General features: G+C 33.7%; 1 protein-coding gene across 1 annotated transcript in view; it reads right to left on the reverse strand.

Moving 5' to 3' along the window:
- Window positions 1-421: 421 nt before the first annotated feature.
- The window catches only part of Pcdh10 (protocadherin 10), a 56,378-nt gene continuing 38,166 nt past the window's right edge, over window positions 422-18,633 (reverse strand). Inside the window, exon 5 of the mRNA XM_052178734.1 lies at window positions 422-492. Within this exon, the coding sequence (XP_052034694.1) occupies window positions 422-492 (71 nt within the window). The remainder of the gene's footprint in view (window positions 493-18,633) is intronic.

Raw genomic sequence — 18,633 nt, forward strand, 5'->3', positions numbered from 1 at the left:
AAAATGATGGGGAGTGTGTGTATGTGTGTGTGTGTGTGTGTGTGTGTGTGTGTGTGTGTGAAGTGATGAGGAGTGAAACAGAAGTAACAATTGAAAAGCAAAGCAAAGAAAGAGCAAGTGCACATTATATATCTTGTTTGGAAAAATAGCCACATTACATGAGGAAAGCCAATGCTCATATTACTATAACAGACAATGAGTTACTCAGTTATCTATTGTATTAGCTATCTATTGTTGCTAAACAAGACTCCCAAGAAGAGAGCAGCATAATCCTCCCTTATTTGTCTCACAGTTTATGTGGTTTGGAATTAGAGCAGCTCAGTTAGTGCCTGGCTGAGGTCTCTCAGACTTGCAGTCATGCTGTTGGCTGGGGAGCAGTCTCCTCTGAAAACTCAACTTGAGAACCAACTTCTGAGCTCAGTCATGTGGTTGTTTGCTTGCCTCCATCTTTCGTCAAATGAGCCTCTCCACGCAGCTGCATCCACAGCATTTCTGCAAAACAGCACAGAAATAAGAAAACAGTATACAAGGGGTTTCTCAGAAAGGAAACCTTCGATGGTGTTCTACCCTGACTCTGCAGGGGTATCCCCTGCCCACTCCCTCCCACTGGGATTTCTCAGAAGGGGTTTGTTATATTCCACCCCCATTAAAGAGAAAGCTTTGAATGACAGAGGCTGTCTCCCTTCATTTGGAATGCTCATGCAAAGTCATTTTTAGCCCTTTAAAAAATGCAAATGACCTTTTAAGATAGAAGTCCTATGATGATTTTTAAACTGAAGGAACACATACTTTTTTAAACAAACTCTTCAGCTATATTTTCAAACATATTGCTTTTCAAATACATTTTTTTTTAATTCAGAAAGATTTTTACACTTAAAAGTGAAAAAGTGATATGATTTTATTTTAAAAATTATCCTTTGAAGGGAGAATTAGCATTTAAGAAACCTCACAAATATAATTGTGTGATTCTTAACCTAACAAAGTACTTAGCAGAAAACTTGAGCAGCATATGGTTATCCTAGTCCCAAATAGTAAACTGTGTCTGCATGTGCCAATTCTTAATTACCAGCTCATTAACACGCAGGTGTCAATTGCTGGTGGCAAAGGCAATACCCACACGGCCTAGTTTCTGTCATGCACAGTGTAATTAAATTGACCTCCAGTGCTGAAGCTTGCTAGTTTCCTGTTACTATTTAGACACTAATTCAGGTCCTAATCAAATTAGAACAAAATGGCAAATAAACCAATGTAATAAAAGAAAATGATGCTATTTTACCCTATTTTTTAAAAACTGGCTCTTCGTGTAGAAATATAACCTTAAAAAGAATTCTCTAAATTATGCCTGGTGCTACAAAGAACAAGCAACAACGCACATTATATATATTAGATGTCCACAAGCCCAATCCATATCTAATAAGTGCAAAGTTTTTGAATAAAAAAGAAAAAATTAATAAATTATTCTAAAAGGGACATTTAGGCAATTGAATGGTATTTGGTCTGATTTTAGGGGTTGATATATTATGAAAAAAGAATAAATTGTTTACTTTTACATTTCTGATTATTAATTCAAAATATGATTCCATCTCAAACATATTAGCTTCTTCCAAAAAAGTCATAGTAATAATCAAATTATATTAATAGGGATTTTTACATGTAAGACTTCCAAGCCATGTAATCATACTCCTCAAAGCTATGATTATCCTCTGATGATCTTCCACGAGTATCACATGGGTTGGCTCACTATGAGAAAACTTCATTTTCAAACGTCTCGTTAAAGAAACAGAAGAGGTCAATTTTTGTCCTAATTTTTCTTCCTCTTAAAGGTTTTTAATGGAAAAATTCAACCCACTAGGAGCAATAAAAGAAGTGTGAAAAGCCATTTCTTACATTTGGGGAATGTTTAACCATCACTGGGTGTGCCTGACATGATAATACTGACAACATTTAATTCTCAATGACAACAGGAGTAGGAGAAAAATCTAAATTATTTCCACAGAAAATTCCAAAGGCTCAAAAACTGATCTAGCAAATTAGCTGAGGAAGGAGAGTGAAAGTAAATCACAAGCAGGATTTTAAAATGCCATCGAGATGTCACTAGATGCACAGATGCCCCAATCTGCCTGTACAGGTTGGTGACACTCTAGCTAGAACTAAGGTTTATTCTCTTGGAGGTTAACAGACAGTGTTTAGATTGGAAGACAGCAAGCGGAGTTTAATGTCTGATCACCATGCTAGAAAACTCTGAGATTTTCATCTCTCAGGTTCATTTTCTGATTAACTTTTAGAGTCCAAGTACCCAGGGTTATGCTTCAGGCAGAAGATCTGAAAAAAAATTTCTCTTGAACAGCTAACTTACTTAATAAAAATATATGTAAACAAAATAACATAGATACTCTAATTAAGTGATTTGTCTAAATGACTCTAAATTCCAATATACCCAACAAACAATTCTCACCAACAGGTTACCATTCAAATTTTATTGTAAAGATAGTCAAATGATACATTTCTAACTTTCTGGCTGGAATTATATCCTAAATCTTATATGTGCCAGGAAAATCTGTACCATTGTGTTACCTTCATTTATGTAACATTTTTACCATAATTCCAAAAAATAAATACTACTCATTGATATCTTTCATCAATGTATTGAATTCAAATTTTATTGTTAGGATAATGATACATTTCTATTCTTTCTTAATGAAATTATGCTCAAAAGTCTTAATTTGTGCCAGAAAAATCTGTACCTTTGTGTTACCTCATTTATGTAATCTTTTTATATCAATCCCAAGAAGAGACACTATTGATTGACATGTCTCTCATCTCAGACATTCAGGTGAAAGGAGAAAAACATTTAATGTAGGAAAAGAGTTGAAATGATTGTCTTGAGGAATATTAAAAACATTCTTAGAATTAATATTATAAATGTAACAATAAATTGTTAAGCCCAAAGGAAGACTGGTTAGTAAAGATCTTAGAAGACGGAAATTTTAAAAGATTAGAAGATAAACACTTAATAAACCCAATGTTATCTTAGAAACTAGAAATTTTTCAAAATTCAAAAAAGCTCATTTCTTGGTTCAAAGAATTAACCAAGATCCTTTAGCATAAATTTAAATAGACATACCTCAAATTATGAACTTTTGGAAATTGATAATAAAGAGATCATTCCATACATTTACAAAGATGTTAGAGGACCTTTAGAAAGTCATGATTTATACCTTATACCCTGGAAAACAGCATTTTGACCCTTCTCAAACACCTTCTCAAACATCCTAAGAATGGAGACTTAATCATGCTAGGAAGCACTAGTTCTCAGAGTGCCTGATGACTGGGTTGTTCAGGGCAGCTTCGTAGTTCTGTCTTTATGCTATCTGATTCAAATGGTTCTTTTCACTTCCATAAACTTTATCCAAGTTACCATTCTCAACACAGCAGAGAGTTACCCCAGAAGAGAATCTCAGGTGAGGTATTGCCTATATCACCTTGGATCATGGATATGTCTGTGGAAACTGTCTTAAATGTTATTGACAAAAGAGTGGCAAAGCCCATTGTGGAAGGTACCAATCCTAAGGAAGTCTTCCTGGGTTAAGCAAACCAAGATTAGTGTGTAAGCCAGCAAGCAGTATTCCTCCATGCTTTTTGCCTTCCAGGTATGCTTTGAGTTCTTGCCCTGACTTCTCTCAGTAATAGTCTGTGAGCTGGAAGTGTAAGCCACAGAAATAAAACCAGGTCAGATAGCAGAAGCCCGAACCCAGAACTACCCATAGCCTACTCCTACATGTCTATAAATGCCAATCACATGTATGGATAGATCTTTCTTAAGTAACATTACAGAGAAGTAGAAAACTGTATCTAACTTCTCAGGTGACTAAATTTTCCCAAGATGTGATTGAGTTGGTGTGTGAGGGGAAGAACCTGTGTACACACTGGTGACCTCAACCTGGGCAGTGTGCAAACCTATCATTCACCTCTGACTGGCCTATATTGCCAGCCCATTCAGCCATAGTTTCAAATAAAGTTGTCTTCCTTGTCTCAGTCTTGTGCACCTCATAGTAGCTGGCCTGTTATGCAGCAGGAAGCTGTATTGGATTCCTGTAACAAACATCTGGACTTGGGTATGATTACAGTGAACAGCTACATATTGGTTCTGCCACAATTCAATAATACAAGATGATAGATATCACTACCCATGCCATACCAAACACTTTTCAAGCACGTATGCGTTGAGGTATTATTGAAAGTGACAATGACATTTATTAATTTCTCAAAATAGACAATGCTAAGTTGTGTTTGTACCTAACTGGTGTGGGCAGGTCTATGTGCACAGGTGTGAATGTCACTGTAAGGCATCATGGATTGTCTTCTTTTTCCAACTTCTGTTTGGAGACAAAAACTCTGACTGTAACTATAACTTCTAAATGTAGTTAACCTTGTTAGCCCTAGGGATTGCTCTGTAATTTCTTCCACAGTATTGGGATTGTAGCTATGCACCGTTTCTCCTGTCTAAGTACTGGGAATGTGTGTATGTTCAGACTGAGCCATCTCCTTTGATTCAACAATGGTGAGCTCTTGAAAAGGAGCACCAATGAAATTTCATATCCCTCTGGATTCTAGACAGTCAGCTTTCAATTGGATAAATTATGAGTTCCTTAGAGTATGTCCACTCAAGCTTCAGAGTGAAAGGCAAATCCTTCTTTGGTAGAGTTATAGTTATATAAATTCCCATTCCATGTGGTATCTATTGGTTAAACTAATGACACATGTCTTTCAGTTTTCTTTGTTCTCACTGCCAGAGAACATCTATCAAACACATCGTTTTCAAGAATGAATATAAACCTGGTCTTCTTCCTCTTGGTCATGTACCTACTTTTCATACTAGTGAGACACTGACTTTTTTTTTTTTTTTTTTTTTAGAAATCTCAGCTTATCTTTATAAATTCATGTCAACGTTTTGAAAATCTTACTGTGAAATTAGAGTCATGACCCTCCATTACTGACATATTCAAGGGGACTCCCAACAGTATTGTGCTGTTACTTACTCTTGATGACAAGAATCTAGCCAAATAAGTTGTTGCTGTTGATGTTGGTTTGCTTGTTTTTTGTTTTGTTTTGTTTTGTTTTGTTTGTTTCCATCAGAGTGGACTGGGCAAAACTGTTTCTTCTTGCTCACAAACAAGATTGAAAACAATGTTTTCTCATCTAATTTTCTGTTCCTGGATGCAGGCTCAGTGACACTCAGTGTGCTGTTTTGTGTCTGCTCACACTTGACACCTTTCTGTCTTTCTCATCTGTCTATCCAACATTTTGTAAATGCATTATCCATTCAAACAATCTGAGGGTAGAACTTCTTCACTAACTAATGGTGTGAATGGTTGGCAATTTCAAGAGCCCTTTCCATTGCTTCTTAGTTTTCTTTGTATATTTCCCTAAATCAATTGAACTAAGTCAAACGGTCATGCATAGAGATTATCACCAGTATTAAAACCTTCTTAGAGAGTAGCTCACTGAGGAACAGTATATTTACAAGGAAGTAAAATAACAGGATGGTCTAAGGCAGTGGGTCTCAACTCATGGGTCACAACTCCCTCAGGAATGTACACCAGATTTACTTAGCAATTCATAACAGTAACAAAATTGCAACTATGAAGTAGCAAGGAAGGAATTTTATGATTAGGGATCACCACAACATGAGGAATATGACACATTTAAGGGTCACAGCATTAGGAAAGTGGAGAATCACTGTTAAGAGAAGGTGAAGCATTCTTATCTTTCAAAGGTGCTTGCAGCTTAAGCTCAGGTAGAAAGCAAATCAAAATAACTTCGGAAATTTCCATAAACTGAAAAGATTCAAGGGTTCCTCTTTCTCTAAGAGTGCATAAGTAGCAGGCCCTGCTGAGAGTCATTCTCATGTAAACTGTGCTTCCTGGAACAAGCAGTGACCCACCCAATCCAGACCCAGAAAAGCATAGAAAAAACAAAGACCATAGGAACTTAATGTTGCTCTTAAGACTAGTTGAGTCAATCAATGAAGACACTTTTCAAGATTTTGAATTGTCTTCATAGAGTGCATTGCACTTCAGGTGTCCAACTTTTATGATCTCTTATCCAATGTAAAGATGGGTTTTGGTATTATGTAGCTGTTTGGGGGTCATTTCTCCTCCTGTAACTTCTTACCCATACTCCTGTAAAGGACCCAATGAAACTCATTCATTCACCAAGTTGAACTTTAGTGGTACCTGAACTGCAGTGTGTTAATTGACTATGTGAAATGAGTTGACATTTGTTCATGTCTCCCTAGAAATATTGTTGCCCAACAAACTCAGTTGCCAGAGTCCAATAGACACAATAAGGATTTTTCATTTTAAGCCAGATTCTCTAGCTTAGTCCTGATGAAGCAGCAATTGTTGGTCTGATTCCTCTGGGAGAGGCACTCTTATTTATTTAACTCTAGAGTTAGTGATTCAATATCCATAGCATCTGCCATTAAGATATCTCCACAAATGAATTTGTGATTCATAAATAACAGAAAATTTAAACTGTAAAGCAAGTGTTGATATTTTAATCTACTTATATACTATCAAATATAATTGCTATTGGTGTTTCAGTGAGGAACAGACAGAATGGAAACTAGTTTGGTGTAAGTTAAGAATTAAGAATAAAGACGTAGGGCTAGATTTGGTGTCAAAGTTATGGTCTGATTCTTTGATGAGTTTGCTAACATTTATTTTGTCTTTCTATCCATAATGTTTAGACATGAATAGCAACAAGGCCCTGCTCTGTGCTAAAATACTGTTTCTGGGGAAAACTCACTCTACACACAGAAATGATATCTGTGTGCAATTTTAGTTAAAGTCTACCATAGGTCTAATGAACATTGATTCAAAAATATGAACAATGGATTCCTGTAAAATAGTTAATGAAAAAAATATTTGAACTCAGATTAAAGGAAAGATAAATAAGTTTTTACCTGTCATGTCTTCTATCTTTACTAACCTTTCTTTATATTGGCTATGTGGTTTTAAGTGTATGTCACAAGAGATGACCGAGGAATTTACTTACTCTATGTCTATTGTTTTATACTGGTCAAGCATGTTTTTTTTTTCTATATATTCAAGCAAAATGTTTAAAATTTAAAAAAAAAAATGAAGATATTCAAAATTGACATATAGCATATCCAAAGTCATTTCCAAGAAAATATGATTCAGGAAAAAATGTTAACTGAAACAAAATTTAAATAACTACCAAATAGTATGCAAAAAAATATAAACATATAGGCTGACTGCTAGCTTTGCTCCCAGGATAAAACTATAAAATTATGTTGTATTGTTCATGTATTTTGCCTTCCTGATCTTTTCCAGTTGCCAGCACAGAAAAGTTTAAATGAAAAAGAGAAAACTTCAAATCAGTTTTACAATCAAGATTATATTCCTGAAGAAACACTTTGTTTTCTTTCGTAGTTTGTCCTTTAAAGCAAGCCTGACTTACAAAAGAAAAGCAAAAACCTCATCTTTAATTCTGTTCCACCCACTCTCAGGCAGATAACCATGTACCAGTAAGGCACTGGGATCTACTGGTCTTCTTAAATGTCTGAAGAGTCTTTCTCTTTATTTTTCTTAGTTTGCTCTAAAAAAATGTTTGTTATATTGTTACTTTAGCTACAAAGTCACAATAAGCTTATAATAGACTAATGCTTTTTTCTCTTATTACAGCAAAATTGAATTGTGATTAGTAATCTTCAGTGTCTGTTTCCTTTATTACTATTGTATGTGAAAGATCTACTCTTTTCTAGGGAGTGGTTGCTGGAACTTGCTTCTTTCTTTGCCGTGAGAAAGTGAATCAGTTGGTACACTGAATGCTGCACAGGCAGAAGGACCTGAGTTTGAATCCTCAGCACAGATGAAAAATCCAACACAACTCATCAGCCCTTAAATGCAGCACTCTGAGGAGGCAGGAAAAAGAGACACACAGATCACTGAAGCTCATTGGCCTGCCAGCATAACTGATGGGGGTGCTTGACATTCAGTTAGGGGTGTTGTTTGAAGAAACATGGTGCAGAGTGAGGAAAACATCCTATGTTGACCTCTAGTTTCTACACATGTTCTAGCACATAAATGTGCATATAGCATGAGAACAAAAATGTACACTGCACACAAAGGTACCAAAGTTGCTTCTTTCCTACATTAAAGATTATATATTATATTCAATCTCTGTGCTGACACCTAGTTTAGAAACCTCCTAATGTCCCTGATTGACCCTACATTATTTAGATCTGGAAAAATACTTGCATCACAGAACCCGAGTGAACAACACAGCTTTGACATGACCAAGGATGAGATCAAGTAGTACAGAGTGTTATAAGTATACACAAGGTCTGATGTCCCTGTCACTCGGTTTCCTTTTTGTTAAAAATATAGGTAATTTATTTTTGGTAATTTAGGATAGTGTGGCATCTTTGAAGTGAGTAATGTTTGCAGCCTTCTTCATGGAGTAGCTGGAAATTTGGCAACAAGCATCCCTTATACCAGATATGTGTTTTACAACTGCACTACACTTCCTACCACATGAACTTACATGTTTGTAAGTTTATTGGCCCATGCCAAACAAGGATGGCAAGGTAAGAATCTATGAAAACATTCTGATGAGATCACTTAATGTTATTATAATTTAAAATACAATGTAAATCTTCTCTCTATAAATGGTTTACATACCACATCCTTAAATATGGTTTTATGTTAGGTTTAAACTAAAATCATCCAATGAATATCTATTTTCATTAACTTTACATTTGACTACCTCTCTCTCTCTCTCTCTCTCTCTCTCTCTCTCTCTGTCTGTCTTTCAAACACACACACACACACACACACACACACACACACACAGAGAGAGAGAGAGAGAGAGAGAGAGAGAGACATATGCACTTGCACACATATAAACACTCTTTTGATTTAAAGTTACTTGGTATGTTGTAATGTCTGTTATTTTCCTATAGTTCTTGTAAATACTTTTATAAATGATAGTAGTTTTCAAATATTCTCAAAAGAAATCATCAGTCTTGGAGTGATTTCATGGTGTCAAAAACCCTAAGCCAGTTTAGTGATGATGAAAAACTGTTAAATACCTTTGTAATTTGAGGTTCTATAGACTACCTCTGTGCTTGCTAAAAAAAATCCCCCTACATTACCAATTATTCACACTTTTTAAGAGAAATGGAATGATGGAGAACTTTAAATTTAGCTGTTTGTTACATTATTAATTGTATTTTTAAAATATGGAGATAGCAATCTTTCACTGGGCTAGAAAGATGACCCAGAGGTTAAGAATATTTGCGATTTAGATTTTGTTACCAACATCCATATAAAAAAGAAAATAACAACTGCCTATAACTATGCTCCATGCTTTCCAAAGCCCTCTTCTGGTCTTCTCTGAAACTGGAAAATACATGTCATACCTTCATATAAAACACACATGCATATGTATAAATAAGATAAAAATCAATCTTTTTTTTAAAGGAGAAATAATTTTCACTAATTTTAGAACAAAGCTTACTTTCTTGCTTCTATAATCCCCAACAAGAATGCCTCTGTCTGTCTTTGTCCTGTCTCTCATGGTACAGAGAAAAGTTACTTACAAAATGGAAAGAGAAAGAAAAGAATAAGGATTATCATTCAGTTAACATGCCTGCTGTGTGAAGAAGGGGTCCTTTGTATCCAAAGACTGGTTAAAGAATTTTAATAACCATCCAAGGAAAATAAAGGGACAAAATATCACTTATCATCATCCACACGAGGACCCCACCTAAATTTCCACAAGAATTAATAAGTCCTTTTAAAATGGAAATGCTCCTTTGGAAGCATCAATTTGATTACTGATTAGTAGGGATTGCATTCTTTTTATTGGGAAACATAAAGGAATGTACTAAATTCAAAAGAAAAAGAGAATTCTAGAAATGTTTTAAACATCAAAGGGTAACACTAAGGAAGCAGGCTCATACCAGGCAGAGGCCTCCAATTAGAACCATTAGACAGTATGATTGCATTGAGCACATGCTGAAGGCTGTCTCAAGTAATTTTCAAAGTGCGTAGAAGACATGTAAAACTGATCATTATGTGCAAGAAATATCCCATCAAATGTACAGTACTCCCAACAAATGTTCAGGAAGGCCATTGGCTTCAAAGGTGTAGCCTGGCTACATTCAGATTTCTGCATTTTTCAATCATAGAAATAAATTATTCTGTTAGAGTTGCTGAGGAAGCTGAAAACAGTCCTCTGGAAGGGATGAGTTTATTTCCAGCTCTGCATTCTGCATGCAAACAGAGAGGCAGAGCTGATAAATGGATACTCAAAAAAGTGTAGACTCACCTTCAGGTTTTGAAATGATCCTTGCTTAACTACAGCTCTCCAGTAGGCTGGGATGTGTTCTATAGTGTTTAAAATCAATGTTGGTGATAAAGTGACATAAATGATAATAATAAAACTGATGACAATAATAACAACCTACCTATAGTTTACCATTATGCTATACATTTCCTATAAAGGAGCTCACTTAATTCTCAGAAAATTCCTATAATTAATATTTAGCTAAATTACACACAGAGCAGAGTTATTTTGAGAGAAAAGTGACTTTTCAGAGTATCTGCCTTCACTTTCTGCTGCATGAAATTAAATTTGAAATAGAGATCATATTGTTCAATGTATTGTAAATATTTGGGGGGATGATTCATCAAAAAAATGGTAATTCACAGGTACCCCATTTCACACATGTATATGCAATTTTTAAAAATGAACTCTTGTCTTCTATATGAATGATGTTCTTTGATACTGTTCTAGCTCTATTTTCTTACTATAATTGTTTTTCTTTATTTATTTCAAGGTTACTAGTTATTCTAAGTCAGTCTCAGCATTCACCAATTATATCACTTATTTTTCAACACTGTATGTTTTCTTTTAATTTGTTTGAGTTCTCAATCAAGTTAGAATTTTTATGAAGGAATATAATAGATCCTTATAACTTGTGATGGCCAAAACTAGGTGAAGTAGAAATTTTTACCTCTATGATGTATTTTATTTGATGTAAAAACTGTTGATAGGCATCAACATGGTCATCAGAAAGAATGACGGGGGTAAGAAGGAATATAGGCAACCCATAATTATTACTGATAACATTTGATGGAGAATTATCATTCCAGTTCTTCCTTTCTATAGAAAAGAAATTCAAGGAAAAACAAATGCCCAGCCATCCACTTGCTGCCTGATAAGATGAAGCTTTTAGGTTGAGTGTGTGCAGGCTGAACTAATGAAAAGCAGTTATAATAATCACAAATGAGAATAAGAAGTACAGTGTTTCTATCTTTGGCTCCTTGGAAGCAAAGTTTCTATAGAGCTAATTTAGGTGATTTTGACATTATATAAGACACACCTCTCTTGTCATTCATACTTTCTTCTCTGAAAATGGCATTGATATGACTTTTTTTTCTTGTGTTTCCATGAACTTTGATTACGAAGTGATGGGTTTCTCTCATTTTAGATAAAGTGTTTATCTTATTGCTTGAAGACACTCACATTTTATGTTCAATTTATTTATATGTAAATATTTGTGAATCCTTGATATTACTTCAAAAGTTTTAAGTTAAAATAATCTAGCACTAATTAGAAAACTGTTGACTTAAAATATTTGTTGGGGTAATCCTGAGATTCACATGGAATTGAATGCCTACACTAAATCTGTAAACACGACAAAATTCTTCAAAGTCTTCCATATGCTGTTTCAAGTAATACACAATTTTGAGCAGATGTCCCTTTGACCTGTGATATTAAGACTAAATTTACTGAAATTACTAAGTCATCATCAGCCATTTTTATACATAGGGCCACGTTTGCAACTGGTGGTTTTATTCAAAGCTCCCATGACGTCAGTGGAAGATCCATGCATGGAAAGATGGTATGATATGTATCCTAGTTTTATTTATTTTGTATGTATACAGCAGTATAAAATAATATATTACATTTACACACATTTTACTTATGTATGGTTATAGCATTCACAGTAACAACACTGCAATTAAGACTGAAACTCATGTGTTATAATACCCTGTTTTCACTCACAGATAATTGTATCAAACATGCCCAGAGAGCTAAAGCTCCCTGTTCATATTCAACTCAAGGACATACAGATGTTTGGGAAGTGAGAGTTCTAACTTCCAGAATTTTTTTTAAGATGCATGTGAAAATGTAATATTTTCTGCATCCACAATGCAGTATTTCACACTTCTCAAAAAAACATCTGGGGAGCAAAACTTCAAACTAAGCATCTGATGAGGTTTCAAGAAAAGATTTTTTTTTCTAATTTTACAAATACTTAAAAAATAACAGTGATTAGAAACACATGCATGCACACTAAAAGTATTAGAATCAAAGTCATATTATTGCCTGCTATACTCTGGCGGCACACAGCTACCAGCATTCTGACAATGCTAAAATCTAAAATCTAAGCCAAGTGTTTGAAGAAAATATTCTCTACTGAACAATTTCACAGATTACTGCATAAGAGTTTTTTCCAATTTCTCAGGGGGATATTTCTTGAAGTACTAACAATATACAAAATAACTTTACTACTTCAGGATGTAAAAAATATTGAATTTAGCAATTTTCTGGTATTCCTTGTTTAAAAAAGGAACATAAAAGGGATGTTAATGCAAAGCCTTTGCCACTACAAAATTAGACTTGAGGAAGGATTAAGAACACAAAAAGTTCCAGTATGAGAAAATATATAATTCCAGAAAAATCATTGTGTATACCAATACTAAAGATTTTGTAGTTCTGTTGGTATTTATGTCATACATTGTAATGAAGGGGAAACTTAAACATAATGACATAATGTCATTATTTTTTAATACCATAAATACCTTATTTATCTTAGCAAACATTCATCAAGTTCAGTTTGATCAACCGAACTCCATACACAACTCTTCAAGATTCTACGGTAATATCAATGCCTACTTCTGAGAGCCTATATGTCAAGAACTGCAGGGAATATTTTTCTTCCATTTCGTGGAAAAGCAAAAGGAATTCAACATTTCAGAGCATCTGAGGACCAATTATACCACAAACTAGAAACAAAAGAGAATGAATAATGAAAATATTTAAATGCTCTATATAATTTCTAAGTCACAATGTTGGATAAAGGCGTTGCAATTAATAGTTTCCTAAAATTAAATACACATTTTCCTAAAAAGGGTGACACATTTATATCATTGACATTGTTATATCTTTGAGTCCATTATGATGCAATATTTATATACTTGACTTAAGGTGATTTTACAAAATTATGCTCACGGATTAAAATTATAACTTTACATGTGGATGAAATATTCCTAAAATTGTCATTTGACATACCATTAAAAACGTACAACACTCTTTCCACAGGAAAATTTTTTGAGTTTTACTGCTCTAAAACTAATGAGGCTAAATAAGGAGTAGATTCCACTTTCTTATTGGAAGCGTATTATGGATGAAACACTGTCTAATACTATCGTTTCCTCAAACATGTACACAATAATAGCAGACTGGATATTGAAATGGTCAGATTAAATGTGAAACTTACACTGCCTCTCCTTGATGTGCTTGATGAAGCTACCTGTAGTATGTCATTACTGTCTTCTTTCACTGCTCCTTTGCTACAGGCGTTGTTGTTGAAATGTATTATTTTAGCCAATTTCCTGAAATCCTATCGCCAGTGTAACTTCTAATTCTTCCTGCATGCAATAATTGGTGAATGATACTAGCATTTAATGTCATGTGTTTTAATAATTTGGTCTATCCAATTATGTATGTTTTGGTAGCATAGTGACTCAATTTAATACTACAGTACAAATGACTCTAGAGAGTTGCTATGATCTATAAAAATTGCTAGCACATAACTAAATGTCAAAAAAGGATTATAACCTTTATTGCATATGACGTGAAAGATTTTAGAAAACATTTTTAAATCAAATGAATTAGTAGAACCATTGTAGGTGAGGTGAGCATGAAACATGAATGTAAATGCTAACCCAGGACTGTAAATTGAAGCAAAAATGGTTTTAATGCTAAGTGATTGAAAAAAAAAGTTCTTGATTTAAAAGTAATTAGAAAAACAAACCTTTTCCCAGTTAAATTATATATATATATATATATATATATATATATATATGACATCTTCTTACTAAAATAGTCTCTCATGTAATATGCCATACATTTGGGAAAAGATTGCTGTGGCACCCAGTGAGTGTATGTGCTTTTGAATAGCACATGATAACTGGTTTATTTTTCAAATGGTCCCTCGGAGACAGGATGATGTTCACATTCTGCTGCTGTAAGCTAATTGGCATTATGATACATTATTATGTAATTTGGTAGTATCAAAAGAATGATACTAGATATAACTCTAACTAATATAATGACTGCATGTATGTATTTCAATGATCAATCTTAAAGTTTGTTTTAAATCATATGAAATTAGAAGGAGCTCATTTGTTAAGTGTTACATTTTAGTCTATTCTTTATCATTCTGTAGCTCAAACTCACAGTGAGAATATAACCAGATGAAAATAAAGGTTATCATTTCAAACTGAGCCTATACTTTGGGCTTGACAAATATCTTGATATCATTTTGGAGTCTTTTTTAGAGGGCAGTTAAATGTATTCCTTGATTTGCTTGGATGAATCTCTCACACATTCTCTGATTCCTACCCCTCCCCTGTTTCAACAAGCAACAGACAACAGCAGAAAAAAAAATATGTGAACTAAAAGAAAATACGTCTTTCTGAATTTAATAATTAACCTTGTTGACATGAGAGTAAAAGACAAAATTAATTTTTCAAGGTTGACCAATGAAGAATATTCTCATTAATAAAACACTGACTACATTTAAGCTATAAAAATTTCACATATAATATTGAAACAGTTATGTATCATGTTTCTATCTCCAAATTTATTTAACTTTTTTAAATTTAGAGACTTTTTGAATATTTTTATTGTTAATACATACCAGCTCAGATAATTACTTTTATATACCTCTATATATTCATATATAGAGTTATATATTTTTATTCATGTTTACTTAAGAGTCACAAAACTATGTAAAACTATGTAAAATAAAATGCTATGAATTATATGATGAGAACATCTTAAAATAGTAATCTTCAGTTACATATTTTACACCACAAAATGTACAGACACCCAGGTTTTTTTCCTAACAACAAATACAGGTGAATTTATAGTTTCTTTATAAAAGCTTTAAGTGATGCTAAATTCAGAAGCCGTGGAAATAGAATCGGAATCATGTAGACTGCTCGATGTTTTGAAACTACATCTTCTGTGCTCCGCCTGACAATATTAACAGCTACATCTTTGGCATTGAAAATTCACAATGAGTTCTTGACAAAATTTTGCAGCTTATAACTTCACTTTCATTTAAAGAAAGAAGAATACAGGATTGAGCAAGGTATGAAAATTAGGACAAACTATTGATAGTTTTCTCAGTTAATCTTAGGGACCCTGAATTGCCTTCTGTTTTATTGTATGGTGAGGGTTGTATGAATTGTTTTAAAAACCAACTAATTTGTATCACATCTTAGGAAAATTATATAATATAATATATATTTTATATTTATTTAGAAGCTTTGAAATAGTACAGTAAACACTTTGCAACACGGTGTATAAACTACAGAATGTCTTTGATATTTTGTGGGTCTTTAGGATACAACATTTTTTTTTAATAGCCCACAGATGAAAAGAACATAGTCACATCTCTCTTGTAAAGTTGGGATAGTTTGGGGGAACACTTGGTCACACAAAAATAATATAAAACAGTCAAGTTTAAAACAGTGATATTGCATTTATAATGCACAAATTTCTTTTCTCTTGATGACTGGCTTCTCATGGTGAATACAAACATCTAAAGGGCTCAGTGACATTTGGAGAGAGAAGGATAGATAGTGCTGTAAACAGGCACACACTGATCGGAGAGGCAACGCTGGTTGCCTATGGAGTTTCTACAGTCTGCACATTTCAACTCATTTCTCAGGCCTGCTGAGAGCAATTAGGTCCTACACGTGGCCACGATGACTCCGCTGGAAATCTAACACTCAGCTACACACTACTAACTGGATGGCCAAGATAATGAAGTTGAAAAGTTGATGCTTTTGTTGGTCGACTCTGTGCAAATCATACTGCTTCGGGTAAGCTGCAGAATTGACTAGCATATCCTTTTCCGCGCTGTGAAAAAGAAAGAAAAATACTCTAAGAAAAAGTGGTTGACGTTTGGAGTTTAGAACTGCACATTTCTGCACACGAAATCATACAAGAGGAAACTCAGGGAAACCCTGGGTTGGACCCACATTGTGTCACAAAGTTGCAGAAACATCCCAGTTTCTAGTAGTCACTGCAAGTCAGATCTTCAGCATTCTGAAATTTACATATTTTACATTTTAGATATCATTCTGGAGGGGAACTACATATTTAACACAGCGATAACAAATTATACAAAGATTAATTTTTAAATTATCTAAAACTACCTATAGAACAATTCCTGCTTCACTGTTTGTGATTTTATGATAAAAGTTTAGAAAAATAAATGTATAAGCATTATATCACTAGAAAAGTATTTTTAAAAACTATAAATAATTTTATCTAAATTTACTTTAGTAAGCTTTAAAATTATGCATGTTTTAATCTAAAACTAGGAAAATATTTATGTGTTCAAAAATTCAAAGATGACTTACATTTTGTAGTTTATTTTATCTCATTTTTAAGATTATAGAATAGCTGTATTGATATGATTATCTAAAATATTTTCATGGGATGTCATTTTAAGCAGGTTTGTATGTAATAAGAATCAGTTTTTCTCAGAACAATTCTAATAGCAAAATGAGAGAAATTATATTATGTCATGCTTCTAGTCCTATAAAATATGTGTATAAAAAACCAGCACCTAGATTTCATTATATAGATTACTTAGTAGTAGTGATAAAGATATTTTTTATTCTTTATATAGCTTTCAGAATATTTCACCTTAAAAAAAACAGAACAGGAATTATATCCATTAACAGCATCTAACCTGAAAAACTTAGATACAAAGATGTACCAAATATTACATAATTCAATTAAAATTAAATCAAGAATACATATATTTCAATAGAAACTAAAGATTTCATTATAACGGGTTGCTTTAGTCTGATGAGAGTTCTTTTTTTTAAACAAAATTTAATATGTTGATGGGCTTATTGTTCATGTTTGATGCTGATATTTCTACTACTTTCAAGTAAGTGGTCTGTCTTTTTCAGTTCCTTTACCCTGACTCTCATATATATTCTTCCTCAAAAATTCAGTTTCTGATCAGCGAAGCAGTCTGCACGTTTTCAACAGTCTGCGTACATGCCCGCTGGATGTGTATATATCAGACAGTCCTGTGAACAGAAATTAGATCCGATGTGAAGATATGTATGTACTGCATAGTAACAATTATGGAAGTTGCCAAAAATTACTTCTTTTTTGTTTTTTGTTTTTTGTTTTTTCGTTTTTGTTTTTGTTTTTGTTGTTTTTATTACAGTGGGTCCCTGTATCTCATGATACAATGCAGTACATGTAACACTGGACCAGAAAGTGGCTATTGTTGTATGTAGTCATATTGTCATGGAGTTTTCCACAAACAAATAGAAGTGATTCTTTTAATAGATTTAGATACCAGTTTGTTATTCTCGACATTAAATTCTTGTTTTTCAGTACAAGCACAGAGTAACTTAAATAGTTACGACATGGTTTGTTTGTAAAAATCAAAAATGAAAATTGTTTAGCAGGTTAGTTTTGTATAGCCAGAGAAATTCAATTTATCAAATGAATTGAGCAAATCACTACAGTGGCCAGTAACACCATTTGTGTGAATTGGACATAATAGTCTGTGAGGCAAAGAACTATCAAAAATGCTGGCAAGATCATTTACATCACCACCTGTCCCAGAAACATATTCTGACTTGAAAACTGTTATTAAGTTTTCAAAATAAGATTATTTCCACTGCAGTTGTTTACTTCCCTTCCTTCCTTCCTTCCTTCCTTCCTTCCTTCCTTCCTTCCTTCCTTCCTTCCTTCCTTCCTTTCTTCCTTTCTTCCTTCCTTCCTTCCTTCCTTCCTTCCTTCCTTTCTCCCTCTCTTCTTTCCTTCCTTTCTCCCTCTCTTCCTTCCTTCCTCCCTCCCTCCCTTCCTTCCTTCCTTTCTCCCTCCCTCCCTCCCTTTCTACCTCCCTACCTCCCATCCTTCTTTCTTTCCTTCCTTAATGAATTATAGTCAAGGAGTTTAAAGATAAAAGGAACTCAGTAACTCGATGGTACTATTATTCTCAACATACAACCTAATTCATTGTGAGGAAAAAAAATGTTTATTGCATTCGTGCAGAAGTTAGTCAATGGACAAATGTTTATTATTAGGTTAAAATATTACTGGTGAGAATGTCATCGGAATAGACAAATTATGCTCAAACTACAAAATATATGTACTGATCATATGGTTCAGAGTTATGGGATTAACATTCATAATTTAAAAACTTCAAATAAAAAACTAAGCTCAATAGATGTGATTTAATCGCTCCCTTGAGTTGCATGA

The sequence above is a fragment of the Apodemus sylvaticus genome, chromosome 4 (assembly GCF_947179515.1).
Source record: "Apodemus sylvaticus chromosome 4, mApoSyl1.1, whole genome shotgun sequence".
NCBI lineage: Eukaryota > Metazoa > Chordata > Mammalia > Rodentia > Muridae > Apodemus > Apodemus sylvaticus.